Source organism: Barbus barbus, assembly GCF_936440315.1.
Source record: "Barbus barbus genome assembly, chromosome: 44".
Taxonomy (NCBI): domain Eukaryota; kingdom Metazoa; phylum Chordata; class Actinopteri; order Cypriniformes; family Cyprinidae; genus Barbus; species Barbus barbus.
The window spans coordinates 10,768,759-10,784,057 of NC_136722.1; the positions used below are offsets into that span (position 1 = coordinate 10,768,759).

At 37.1% G+C, this 15,299-nt stretch overlaps 1 protein-coding gene across 3 annotated transcripts in view; it reads left to right on the forward strand.

The window, feature by feature from the left end:
- The window catches only part of LOC306863531 (double-stranded RNA-binding protein Staufen homolog 2), a 140,838-nt gene that overhangs the window by 60,604 nt on the left and 64,935 nt on the right, over positions 1–15,299 (forward strand). For all 3 annotated transcript variants that reach the window (XM_079406919.1, XM_079406918.1, XM_079406920.1), the window contains exons 10-11: positions 3,692–3,823; positions 5,787–5,844. In XM_079406919.1, the coding sequence (XP_079263045.1) occupies positions 3,692–3,823; positions 5,787–5,844 (190 nt within the window). The remainder of the gene's footprint in view (positions 1–3,691; positions 3,824–5,786; positions 5,845–15,299) is intronic.

A 15,299-nucleotide genomic window follows, 5' to 3' on the forward strand; every position in this document is an offset into this window, starting at 1 on the left:
ATTGCAAAAGCCAGTGTTTCTGTATTCAGACAACAGCGGTTAAGTAAGTGCATTTATTCAGCGATCAAAATTGCAAACAGTACAGTCGAAAGTAGTCCCCAGCTATATCATAACTAGTTACCTAGCTGGGCACTACTTTCAGGCGCTGCGTAATATCATTGCCCATTTCCAAAAAAAGTGGAATGTTCCTTTAACACTAGTCTCCATTTTGCTGATGTGTAAAAAACAAAATAAAAAGACCCGGTAACACTTTTTATGAACCCCATATTATAAAGGTATTCTTAAGGCATTATAATGAATGCATAATGCATTATAAATAACTTTATAATATGTTATATAATCTCAACAGTATTCATAAGAACAGTTTTAATGTATTATAATTGTTACTTATTTGTGGTTATAGCTTTTAAGAGTATGATAATTTATAACACAATAAATGCGATCCATCCGTTTAAGTTACAATGGATTATATTTCTCATAGTTATAATGTATTATAAGTCTCATATCTTGCCACGTTACTTATGTTACTTTACTTAAAGCAGACAAAGACCACTTATAAGTAGTAATAATAATAACAATAATAATTTTTTTTTCTCAAACAGCCATAAGATCAGATATCTGATCAGATGAATGTGTAATAGGACACATTTGCTTTGAACCATTTCTATTGTAATATCAGTTTGATTATTTTGATGGCACCCTTTAGACAGCTGTTGATAAGTAACTCTGCAACTACATGTCAACTAGCAGTCATGAGAGTATTAGTAGTGTGTCAGCTGGATATACTCTATGCGAACACTTTATTTTAATGGTTCCTCAACAGACAAACTGATTATAGGGTACTTTGCAAGTATGTGAACATTCTACCTACCCTACCTAAGTCTACTAATGCAATTAGTTTTATATAAACATTCATGCACTCAAGAGATGTCGTAAGGTACTTTGCAGATCTTAAATAATCAATGTCAAGCTATGATATAGCCCATTATAAATGAAGTAGATTTAATATGGTGTTCATTATGTTATAAATAATCATACTCTTAAAAGTTATAACCACAAATACATAAGTACTATAATGTACTGTAATTGTTATGATTATTCATGAGATTTTGTAACGCATTATAAGGTTTTTTATAATGCATTATGCATTCATTATAATGCCTTAAGAATACCCTTATAATGTATTATAAATTCGGGCTTCATAGAAAGTGTTACCAAAGACCCTCTCCCACCTCACGTCTCTTGCGCGGTAATACGTAAGGGGCCGTAATATTGGACGTCCGGCGCATTCTTTTGGGAAAGTATGCTTGAATTTGCAATATTCGATACTCACAATATTTTCACACTGCAGGCAAATGTGGCCCAAATTAGATTTTTTTGCTCACATGTGACTCAGATCTGTTTTTCTAATGACGGTGCGAACAGCACAAACCAAATGGAATCTGATCTTTTCAATTCCGATTTGTGTAACTTCCATGTAGAACTAAATCCCATACAGATCAGTTGTTTTGGAATGCGACTGCAGCCTGAACAGCCATATCGGAATTCATGCGGCTTTTACGTCACTCTAGATCTACATTCGCCGTGATTCTGTTCTCATGGGAGTCACAGATTTTGCATACCCTAAGTTGTGAAAGGTAGTCAGTGGAAGCACAGTGATGTGTCAGAACTCACAAGTATTAGTTACAACTCTATATACAAGTGAAACATAAGGACTCGTATAACAAATGTTTCAAAACTGCTGTCTTCTGTCACATTGCCAACTCATAATTTTGCTGGTTTCTGCAGCAGATCACACTATAAATAAACACATAATCCCTTACTTTATGTTCTCCGTGTTTACTGCCGTTTGATATGTTGCCAAGTCCATGGAATTGGGTACGTTTTTGCTGTTCCTGTGGGTTGTTTTTCAACTATGTGGTTTGAAGCAACCCTACTATTTACCCCCCGGAATGCGATTGGGGTAGTTTTGGACTAGTTTTGAGAAGCAATTGGGTGGATTTTGTTGTGAAAACCTGTCAACCCTGTTCGTATTGTTCTTTTGCGCATGCAGTTCAGATCAGAACCATGTTCTGTTCACACTGGAAATCTGATATTGGCCACATTTAAAACAAAAATGTGAACAGCTATACAAAAAAAATCAGATCTGAGCAAAAATCGTAACTGAGCACTAAGGCTCACAGTATAGGCATAGAGTAGAGTAGAATAGATAGGATAGATTGAGTAGAGTAAATGGAGTAAATTGATATAGTTTAGAGTTGTATAGAGTGGTGTAGAGATGTATAGAATAGAGTAGAGGTGTATAGAGTAAGGTTGACTATAGAGTATGGTAGAATTGATGTGAGCAGATCAGAAAAGTATGGTGTGGAGTAGTACCTAGTTGAAGGGGAAGGGGGAAGGGAAAGTGGTGTGTGGCCAAGAATGGTGACCCATACTCAGAATTTGTGCTCTGCATTTAACCCATCCAAGTGTACACACAGTAGTGAACATACACCCGGAGCAGTGGGCAGCCAATGCTGCGGCGCCCGGGGAGCAGTTGGGGGTTCAGTGCCTTGCTCAAGGGTCTCACCTCAGTCGTGGTATTGAAGGTGGAGAGAGTGTTGGTTATTCATTCCCCCCACCTACAATCCCTGCCGGACCTGAGACTCGAACCCACGACCTTCAGGTTACAAGTCCAACTTTCTGTCCATTAGGCCACGAATGGAGTTTTGTAGACTAGATAGGATGAATAGAGTGTAGAGTTGTATGACGTAGAGTAGCGTAGAGCTCTATAGAAGATATAGATCGAATAGATGAGAGCAGATCCGAGTTAAATAGAGTAGTATTGCATAAAGTAGTACTTAGTTGAATGGAGTTGTGTAGACTGGATAGGATAGGATGTATTGGGAATAGAGACAAAAGGATATTTTAGAGATAAGTAAATTAGCATAAAGGGGAGTAAGTAATGTAGAATAGAAGGATGGATCAGAGTGGAGTGCACAGAAGAGAGTTGACTACTGAAAAAAAGCTAATTTTATGCAGGGAGGGATGCCGCAGTATTTCAGCAGCATAAGTAGTACACTGAACACTGCAGTAAATAAAAAAAAAATCATGAGTCTCATTCTGAATAATCCGTTAGAGGCTCATCCAGCTCTGCCACACACATAAACAAGTGTCAAGCAGCATCCAAGTTGGAGATGTTTCTCTTCCCTGTCTCCCGTCCGATAATCCCTTGCTTTAAAGTGCTCTGTGCATCTCTGAGCGCGCGGTAACACAGCCTCTAACTGATTCTCCATGCTCCTTTCACTGTCGCATTAGACTCTGCTTGTGTGTGTTTCTTTTGTGTTGCCCAGTCGCTTCTAAAATTTCCACATTGTTCGGTCTCTGGTCTGTGGGCATCAATACGTGTCTGTTTTCAGGCCCACACCATCCTTCCCCACCTGCTGCTTTGCTCCTAATAAATATGAAAAGATGGTTGTCTGGGTTTAGAGACAGTTTTTTGACAATAAAATGTTTTTATTTTTATAATAACTATTTGAGAGTATAGTGTTACCGATTGGGTGTTGGTTGTGCTTTCCGCCAGATTCAGACTTTTCTTTCATTATTAAAGTAGTTTTACAGGCAATATAGGCCATTTTTACATTTTAGATAAATTATTTTTTCTTATGTTATTAATAATCCTGGTTTTTGTACACTGTGTATTTGTTGACAGGTGAAAGTAGGTACCGAGGTGACCACAGGAACTGGACCCAATAAAAAAGTGGCCAAGCGTAATGCTGCTGAGGCCATGCTGCTTCAACTGGGTTACAAGGCATCTACACCATTACAGAACACTCCGGAAAAGGTCAGTTTCAATCAAGCTGCTTTGAAACTTTTAAGCTGCAACTGCTAGTAATTATTATACTACAATGAACATATAATTTAAAGATTCAAAGTAGTTGGCTACACTACAAGCCACTAAGCAATTAAAACTATAAAAAAAAAATTTATATTAGGTTGCATTTCACATACTTTCAAAATCAAAGATTTATCACAAAATCATGATTCTAATTATGTATCTTAGTGTTCATAATTTGGGGACGCATTTTACAATAAAAAATAAATAAAGTAAAAATGCCTATGAAGTATATATAATTATACATGTGCACACACACACACACACACATATATATATACATTTAGTCATTTAGCAGACGCTTTTATGTAAGCGACTTACAAATGAGGACAATGGAAGCAATCAAAATCAACAAAAGAGCAATAATATGCAAGTGCTATAACAAGTCTCAGTTAGCTTAACGCAGTACATGTTAAAGGTTTTTTTTTTTTATATATAGTAAAAAGGAAATAGATATAATAGAAAAAGAATACAGCAAGCCAGTGTAAGAGGCTAGTGTTTTTTTGTTTTTGTTTTTTAGAATAGAATTATAATAGAGAGAGGAAGAGATGGAAGAGATGTGTTTTAGCCGATTCTTGAAGATGGCTAAGGACTTGGGCAGGTCAACATTTAATTTAAAAGTCCGTGAAAGTGATTTTGTGCCTCTTTGGGATGGCACAATAAAGCGACGTTCACTTGCATATATATATATATATATATGTATATGTATATATGTGTGTATATATGTATATGTATATATATATATATATGTATATGTGTGTGTGTGTGTGTGTGTATGTGTGTGTGTATATATATATATATATATATATATATATATATATATATATATATACTAATGTCAAAAATGTAAAAAAAAGTTATGAGGTTACTTTGTAGCTCACTGACATTTAATTCTGTGTTTTTACAATGTAGCAATTCTGTTAAGCCAAGTTCACACTGCACGATTTTATCACGTTTTTTCACTCACCGACAGGTTTTGATAAACCGCCGACAAATGCCTGAAATCGGAGGCTAGTTCACGTGAGTGACAGTCACGCAGTGTGAATTATCAAAGATGCAATCTGGGAGAATCGCCGATGCGTCGCCGACGCCCGTGAAATATTTGGTATGCTAAATATCTGCACCTCTCGGTGATTCACAATCCTGCTGTGTGAAATGAGTTCTGACTGAAACACACATTGGTGATGACCTACAGCCAATGAGAGCGCAAGATAGGGCAGCGGGAAGTTCGGGGAGGACTTTTTTTCCTTTCTTTTTATCAAGCAATGCAAACAACGTGGCAATATCAGTACATTTTTGCATTAGAATATACAGAACAGGTACAAGATGATATATATATATATATATAGTCTAAATATAGCCTATTTATATACGTATATCTACAGCGTTTGGCTTTAGTTTGCAGATCAGACAGAGTTGTCGTCTGCGATTATTCTTATTGTAAAGTCATGCAGTATGTAACCTCTTGTCGCCGATCCATCATGCAATGTGAACTTACTGCTACCCCAGATAGTCGTGCAATGTGAAAACAACGGTGATCCGATGACTTTGAAAATCATGCAGTGTGAACTCAGCATTAGTTGTCTTTCTTTTAACGAGTTAATTATACAATTTTGCCACCACATTCAGTATGAACACCGTAGTTAGGGTTGAATGTATACGTTTTTATCATCACGCTGCTTCCTGTTTCGGTGCGCACAACCTTAATCTTTAAATCTCTCATCTACTTAGTCTTTGCAAGTTAGTGACGCTTATGTCGTGATGTCTCAATTTGGTAGTGATTCTCCCTTTCTAATGGAAACAAGGGAAAGCGACTTGTCTGACACGCATGAAAAGGGGTTTGCTAAACCGGCCCTCTTTTTCTCTCTCTCCATTTCTTCCCGCTCCTCTATTATCTTAACATTGGCCACAGATGGACAACAAAGGCTGGAATGGACAAAGGGCTGCTTTTCCTGAAACAACGACCAACAGTAAGTGTTTTTCTCTTCGTCTGTGTTCCCCGGTGTAGGTGATGCCGGGCCGTTTAATCTATCTGACTGATTAATAAGAAACCGAGTCGGCTCAATCACAAACTCGCTTCTATGGAGAGCCTGTGAATTCCTCCTATTCACGCAGACTTATGTGGTTTCCCAGGGGGTCTGTGAGACCACAGTATTACACACTCACACACACACATTAACCACCCAAACACTATTCCAGGGTACAACCGTGGTATTCCAGATGGGTTTGCACACTCACAAACATATCCATTTCCATGCCATGCTCGACTAGGAGTTCTGCGGATCTCTTTTAGGACCGAAGTTCCGAAGAAATAAGGTCTCCATTATGTCCTCAAATGATCCCACTGTGTCAAAGAAATTTTCACAGGTGCTCTTTTTAGCACCTGTTTACATTTCCTACAAAATCACATAATGATGCAAGTCATTGAACTATGTTATAATGACCATTAATGTTTGTTTTAGTTAGGTTATGTACTATATAGCAAACAGATACCCGATTAGCCTAATAGGTTATACACTATGCATGCACTTACCTTAAATGTAATAACCATTTTTAGTGTAATTACATAAATGTTAAAAAACCAAACAGTTCAGTTATTAAAAGAAAAATTAATTAACATTATTTTATGGATTTATGTATTCGAGGAAAAGTGCACCCGATAATGAAAATATGTAAAAAATATTTACTTGGTATCAGGCCTTCCAAGATGTAAATGAGTTTGTTCGTCAGAACCGATCTGGAGGCATATGAGCAATATCAGTATAATAAAAGTAGCAGTGCGATATGGCTGATTGCATTTATACAACAGTTTGATGGCACAAGTGTGTAAATACATAACTAGTCTTGCGTAGCCAGACCTTCAGACTGACGGCTGAAGGTCAGGGAACTTTGGCCGCTTTGAATGGCCTAGGCCCGCCCAAGAGGCCATATGACTGACAGGTAAAGCAATAAATCACGTTTACGTTTTGTGCCACGTTGCGTTTCGGGGCGTGGAAATGTCGCCACAATAACAGTTGTGTAAAACTCTCGGACATATTTTAAAGATTCTATGCCGCGAACTTTACATTTTTCACATGCTTTTGAAAATTCAACATTTAGTTGATCCTGACAAGCGCTCATCGTCAGTTGTAAACACGACGGCTTTCTTCTTTCGTGAGGGAGTTTGGCGCCACAGCGTTTTTATTTCCAGACGGAACGTTAAAGAACGCGACACACGTCTCCCGGAAATCCTGTATAATCTGACCAATCCGATGACGACTTTGAAACTCCTGAAGTGTTTCCAGATAAGTGTGCCATATGCATCAGACGTTTAGCCAACGTTCCGTGGGTGTGGCATCTGAGGCTGAGACTAATACATAACAAACAACAACGGAGTGTCTTTAAAAACACTCTTTTGTGCAGAACAGATTCAAATATCAGTTTGACAGTTTAACAGCTGAGCCCAAGCCTCCGTTACTAATTCGAAAACATCACTTTAGAACTAGTAACGAATGAACGTTGAGTTGCTTAATTGAAAGCTTATTGTATTACTGTATTAATAGCTCACTGTATTATGCAGAGTAAGAGTGTGAGATTTTGCCCTTAGCTAAAACTATTTGCTCTGGAACAAATAATAGACTAATGAGACCAATGACTGACTGTTAGATTTACCCAAAACAAATTATATCTCATGTTTAACCACTATAGAGACATCAGAGCCAGCGGTAAATTCCAGAAGATCTGGCCGAGGTGAGGCGCTCTCGGCAGGTTCATGAGCTCTGAACGGCTGCTGAGGGCCTGGAGCTCACATCTTCGAAAACGCCAAAGCAAATTTTCAAATAGACATTATCTTTATTAACAAACTGCATATTTGAGGTCTAAACTAGTACATTCTCCCCTAAAAACTCTTAAAGGTCCCCTGAAATGCTTTGAAACACACAGCGTTATTCTATGTGTTGACGTCATTTTAAAGGGGTCCTATTATGCTCTTTTACAAAGTCTTGATTTTGTTTTGCGGGTGTACTAGAACATGCTCTCATGCTTGGTGGTTCGAAAATCGCATTATTTTTCACATAATTTACATTATTACAATACCTTTCTCCCCAGCCTGACACAAACGACTCGATTAGTTCCGGGTTTGATGAAGGCCTGCCTTCCGAAAAACTAAATGTGTTGTGATTGGTTAGCTGTCCCAGTGCGTTGTGATTGGTAAACAGCTTAGACGGTGTTTCAGTATTGCCCCGCCCCTTGCCAGAACAGCAAGTTTGCCATATCAGTTCAGACAAGAGGATCGTGCAGAACCTTTGCATGCACGGATATTGCAAGACATATTATAGTGGTAATGTTATAGTTGTTGTTGTTTTTTGGCTAAATCACGTTTCAGATAGGATGTCAACAACAGCTTAAAAATAACTGCATTTAGTATGTACAGATAAGTGCAGCGGTAATATGTATTATGCTTATTGTTCTTTAATTCTAACATTATAACATGAATTGCAGTGAAACTGTTATACAGTTGATTTTATTTATACCATAGTCCCACAGACTTACACAATTTGTGGCAGCATATACTGTATATGCAAATTAATTATCTGCCAGCAGGAGGCGCTGTTGGAGCGGGAGAGAGCGAGGGTTCCCCGGTAACGCTGTACACAAAACAGAGATCCACTCACAAACGCTGCTTTATCAGACATTATATTCAAGATGAAATGAAAAAGACATCCAATATTCTCTGAAAATAGTTGGTTTCCATCAGAAATACAGTGATATAAAAACAGCCGCACTTGGTTTCGATTTTGAAACGTGTAGAGCTCAACCAAGCGTTCTCCCCACCCCCCAACCAGTCGAATTTCCGTAGATGGGATTTACAATTTGTGATGTCATAAATGAAGGAAAGCAACTTTGTAGTCCAAACGAGCCTTTCGTTGTAGTTCTTGAAAAGGGATTTTTTAAAAACAAAATATCTCCCTTTGGAGTGGACTTTGAGATTTGTAACTTTGTAGATCGTTTTATGCCCAAACATACACACTACACACTGACTAAAATTCAAAAAGTGAAAAAGCATAATAGGACCCCTTTAACTGAAACAGGAAGACAGGGCGGGACATATCAAGCAGCCGCGCCCCTTTTTAAAATGGCCAATAGTGTTCGTTTATATCACAGCTTGGTCTAAATCCGCTCAGAGCCGTTGACCTCTGTAAAGTCCCGTTTGACAGGGTATGACAGCCACAATCTCATTCATAATGCTATAAAATATAGCATTCTGTGTAGAGTTCAAATAGGTCAGATATGTTTTGTGGTCTGCGCCGACTCGCGCATGTGATCCGCTCCGTGCTATTGTGTCTCTGGACCGGAGCGGAGCATGTGTGCGGTGCGATGCTTAACGTGACACAGCGCGAAACTAGACTTATTTTTTTCCTCAATGGAAAGCATATTAACACGGTCTGAATCATTCCCTGTCCCCTATATGGTGCACTATATGCCATTCACCATACAGAAAATATTAATTCTGTGACCAAGTCACCTATTTCAGCCATGGCTTCAGCGTCTATTTATAGTGTAGGGGGCAGGTTCTTCGAATTCTAGAGAGCATTTGATTGGACAGAAAGTTTGATGAGAAGATGAAGTACGATGTGACGTCAAAAAAATCGTTGAACTGTTTTGGCGGAAGTGACGAACTGCAAGCTTTGAATGCTTATATCTTCTAAATGTGAATTTGGAGCACACTGGCATACAGATAACCTTAAGACTAACATATTGATATTAACACCCAAAAAACTTCCATTTTGATTTCATGGGACCTTTAAAGCTACATTCCGTGACACAAAAACAGTATATATTTTTTTTATTATAGTTTGCCATGACAATCCCTATGAAAAATTCTGCAGGCGGAGTGGTACAAATGGCGAAGTTCCGATATCTCTTAAATATCGCACTCCTCTCTGCCAATCAGATTCGAGGACCAGAAAGAACTGTTGTATAATTAGCATTACATCACTAGCTCAAAAATTGGATCCTCTGCAGCGAATGTGTGCTGTCAGAATGAGAGTAATCACAATAAACCTCAAATAAAAAGCTATGTGTTTTAAGAAACAACTGACTTATTTGTTTATAATTAATTTAAACTGTTTATGTTTGCTGTGCATATTTCTCACCTGATTCAGGCGAGACGACTAATTTTTTACTGGAGAAAGCACTGGTGTGGATAGAGGACTCTATTGCCAGAAACAGTTTGAAGTTAAAACCATCTTAATGATAAATTGTGTGGATTATTGTGATATTTTAATCGCTCTCTTTCTGACGGCACCCATTCACTGCAGAGGATCCATTGGTGAGTAAGTCATGTAATGCTGAATTTCTCCAAATCTGTTCAGATGGAGAAACTAAGTCATCTACATATTGGATGGCCTAATGATAACTGTTCTTTTCTTCTATTATTATTTGTTTTATTATTTACTATATAGTAAGAAGTTCTATACATATTTTAAACTGACGTTGTTAGTGTGTGCTTGATATAACTATTAACAATTGATAAAGACCTGATTTCGAGGAAGGACCCAATTTCTCATAACATCGGCCCATGATTCCCAGCTCTGACTTTGAGAGATGAGAAATGATGTAACTGGCAACGTTCCTGCATAGCCTGCCTGCAAACAAACATAGCACATCTCTGTCTTTGTTTATGAGCTTTGCCAATATATTTTAACATCTTAAGTAATTCAAATCACTGTCTTATGCAATCACAAGCTGCTTTGATGTGGTTAGAAGTTGTGTAATGAATAAAAATCATAGCAGTCAATTCACACATATGATATTTATAAATAAAATCATTTTAGACAGATTGAGAAAACAAACAGAATTAAGACATACACAGAGTGTCTGTCAATTGAGCATCTCTGTAAACAGCTTTGTGATTATAATGGCAGTGATCTAGTTTTGGTTTGCATCAGTCTTGCTAGACTGAGTTGTAGTTGTTGTTGTGAACTTGTGGACATTATTACACCACTGGCCTCTGGCATTATTGGGTCCTGATTAAATTTTTCCAGACCAGTCTTTTTTTCTGCTCTGGAAATATGCCGATCTGGCACTACTTGACACTTGAGTTTAGGATTATATGAAATTGCATGATAAAAAAAACTATTTAAATCATTGTCAAATGCTAAAACAGTAGAGTGAAGCAGAGTGATTTGACCAGCATCCAGTGAATTTTCAATGACCGCATTGTGTAATTAAGCAGTTTTGTTGCTTGATTTGAAGTAGTGTTTTGGATGAATCTATGAAAACAACAGTTTCTCTAAATCATCTCTAAATCAGATCACTCGTGGTCTAATGTTGGAGCATATTTGACCCAACTATGTTGTGACATTCGTGGAACTTGCACACATGGCTGATGGAAAAATCTTTATTATAGTGCTTTCTGCAAGCAGTTCATTTTCTTTCTTACAATTCTACAGTTAATTCAGCTTGAACCACTTAACTTTTTCTAAATAGTCTGTTGTCTGTCCTTAAAAGCCTTCTCTTTTTTTTTTTAAAGAAACGGAAGTTTAAAATTAGGAGAGAAAGCTTAACTTAGAATATGTTGTTGAGAATTCCTCCTTGACTTACATTATTGTAGTATTTGCAAACTAAATGTTGCTTAAATTATTATTTTGGGTTCAGTTCAAGTTGAAATCATTTTTTCCTTTGTCCCTCTTTTTATTAAAACTGTAAATTTTTGCACTTAGTTTGAAAGTAAATGGGGTCATTTTGTAAGCGTTAAAACACTTAGTCACAACATGTAACATGATTTTAGTGTGAAGAAAAACAATCAGAATTTTTGCTTTTTGTAAAGATTGTTTGCGCTAATCAGCATTAAGCCAGAAATGTTGATTGGGTTTAGATTTAATCTAGTGCTGTCAATCGATTAAAAAACATGAACTAATTAATTGCACTTTTTTTCTGAAATTAATCGCGACCCTCTTTTTTTTTATTCTTGATGAAAAGACATCACAACAGCTGTTTATGTTGTTTTGGCTGCTATTTCTTTAAGAGATGTCGCTGCTGAACATGAAGCGGATCTGACACGCGTCATGGTTTCTCCCAAATCTCTTTACCTTTTCTGACCCATTTTAGTCTCTACTAATGAACTGACCAGTTGAATTGGGTGTGTTATATGAGAGAGACAGTGCTGGGATGCTCCAGGACAGTTTTGAAAACCATTTCATAGACACGTTCTTAATGTATATTACATATTACAATATTACATGCACGCACAGTTTTAAGGCAGCTTTAATCGCCTTTTTGTTAACTTCATGCTGTAACTGACCACGACACTGCATGTACGTAGTTTATTTCGCGCTTTGATATGAATTGATACAGGCTTTAGCGTGCGCCGATTACCGCGCTGTTTGACTTGCGCCTGCCGCTGAAGTGAAGCTGGAGCACGCGTCTGAAACGTCTCCGGATTGATGTGCTTGTAAAGACATTCTGCGACTAAATAAATGCACTTTGTCAAGAAAAAAAGCGATAGAAACAGCAGTTATGAGTGGGGTGGCCAACCCTAGGCTTCGCCCTGTGTTAACGGCGTTAAATAATTTTAATGTGTTAAACTGAAAAAATTAATCGCCTGCGTTAACGCGCTAATTTTGACAGCACTAATTTAGTCATGTAGGCTACATCGGTCCCACATGAATCAATTAAGTTAAACATAATTATTTTGCGTAATTTCAACATCGTGGAATGAAGTCATTTTTAAGTGACCCAATTAAGTTGCCTCAAAATGATTTTATATGGTTCCCTGGCAGGATTAATTAATCCAATTTCATATATTGAATGAATTAAAAGATGTAGGTACTATGTAGCTAGCATGCTATTAGCTACCAATAGCACATGTTAGCATGCTAAATGCTAAGCATTAAACTTTCCTTGAGCAAAGCAGTAATAACTTGTGCTATACCGGTCCACAGCATAAGTTAATGCTCCTCTCTTCTCCACAATGGTAACCCAGTGTAACCGAAATGCTTCTAATTATTCCAACATAATAGAACATAATCTCAACATAACACTATCAAGTCTCCCCCTTTTCTCATATTGCTCAAAAACACATACAGTAACACTTAATTTCATCATTTGTTACTCTCCTTATTAAGTTCCAAGTAAAGCAGAACTACAGTTTCAGCTAAATTAATTTTCAAGTGCTTGATTACTTGGTTAACATTCACCCTAAATAACTGAATCTAGTAGAATGGATATTTTTAAGTATATCGAAAGCAAAGAAATCAAGTTGAAAAGATAAAACTGTTTTGTTGCATAGGTCCCAAATAATATGATTGAAGAAATGAAAAACATATATGGCAATGGCAACCAAAAACTGCATGATTTTCCGCATTCTGCAAAATATCTTTTATTGTGTTCAACAGAAGAAAGAATAAATACAGGTTCGGAGCAACTTCTGGGTGAGTAAGTGAAGACTGAAAGTCATTAATTACTCACCCTCATGTCATTCCAAATCTGTAAGACCTTCCTTCGTCTTCGGAACACAAACTGAAACAGATGTCAACAAAAACAGAAGCTTAAAGGGATAGTTCACTCAAAAATGCTAATTCTGTCATTAATTACTCACCCTCATGTCGTTCCAAACCTGTAAGACCTTCATTCGTCTTTGGAACACATATTAAGATATTTTTGATGAAATCCGAGAGCTTTCTGGCCCTCCATAGACAGCAAGGATCCTACCACGATCAAGGCACAGAAAGGTACCAAGAACATTGACAAAACAGTCCATGTGACATCACTGGTTCAACCGTAATTTTATGACGCAAATACCACAAAGCATGAGTGTGCTTTTATCTGCAAATAAACAACGTAAGTGCGTGGTGCTGCTGATGTAGAACATGCATGCATCGTGAGACTTTCCAAAATGGCACTAGGGTGACACGGAGGAGAAGAATTGTTGAATAAATTTATTTTATTTTTTTTCACAACAAAAAGTATTCTCGTAGCTTCATAAAATTACGGTTCAACCACTGATGTTACATGGACTATTTTGTCGATGTTTTTGGTACCTTTCTGGACCTTGAAACGTGGTAGGAGCCTTGCTGTCTATGGAGGGTCAGAAAGCTCTTGGATTTCATCAAAAATATCTTAATATGTGTTCCAAAGACGAATGAAGGTCTTACAGGTTTGGAACGACATGAGGGTGAGTAATTAATGACAGAATTAGCATTTTTGAGTGAACTATCCCTTTAAGCTTCTGTTTTTTGTTGACATCTGTTTCAGTGCTGAATCGGTTAATTATACATAATATGCTGCATCTGAAACGGCATATGCAAAATATGCATTTGGACACACTTTTCATTACAGTATAAAGTTTTCATGTTAAAACACAATTATCCATCTCTTTCTTCATCTGTCTGTTTTTCTTTTGGCCTTTGCTCTGTTTTGGAGAGGATCCATTCTCCAGCTTTTATCGCGCTGTTGTGTTTTTAGACTCCATCTATCTCCTAATTGACTTCACAGACTTTCTCAACCGTAGAGTCTTTAATGTCAGAATAATGCTGGTTAATTTACGGTTCCTGAGATCTGCCAGGGAGAGAATCAACGTCTCTTAAGGGGTGTAAACTCAATTCAGAGCAGATGTACATGTCAGTGACCTGCGAACTAAGTTTTTCCTTTCCACCCTTGTGAACACAGAACCAGGTTCTCTAAAGCAGATTTATGGGACCTTGTCCATCGCTGCTAAGTGTGCAGATTTATATCAGCTATATTTTGATTATGCAAGAGCTATGATTTAAATCCTTAGCTCTGCATTCTTGGGTGTTTCTTGAATTGTGCACATTTTTGGCCATGTTGTCCAAACGTGTGCACATGCATCAAAGGAGAATTTTGTCAATGTTATATTTTTTGATCATTTTCACCACATCTCAAATTTTCACCACATCTCAAAAATTTAATTGTGTACTAAAGTAGAAATTGAGATGAAAATTGCATTTTAAACTTTTTTTTGGAATAAGATTTCATAAATCCCAAATACAATGACATAATATTTACACACATTTTGCATAATCAAAGTTACAGTTTGGAAATGATCCACAATAATATACTGCTTACTAGTGATATTTACCTTGATTTTTAATGAGTTTCTTCGTATTTCATCACTTATACTCTTTTCTCTTTGTTAAACAAGTACACTTAATTGAATTAGGGCAACAAACTCATTGCATAATGCGAAATGCAAGTTTAAAATTTTAAAAATTAAAAAAAATTGTAAATTGCCTCTCTGCCTTGTTGATATGCCAGTGGAAACTTCAAACTGCTCGTTTTCATTTACATTCTCACTCAGCTTTGTAAATATGGTTTGTTACCATTTTTATGTACTGGATATTTTTATGATGGATTTTCATGTTTTTTATTTGCTACATTTTGGCACAAGGTTAAAAGTTTCCAAGAAAGTTTTCATTTGTTACGT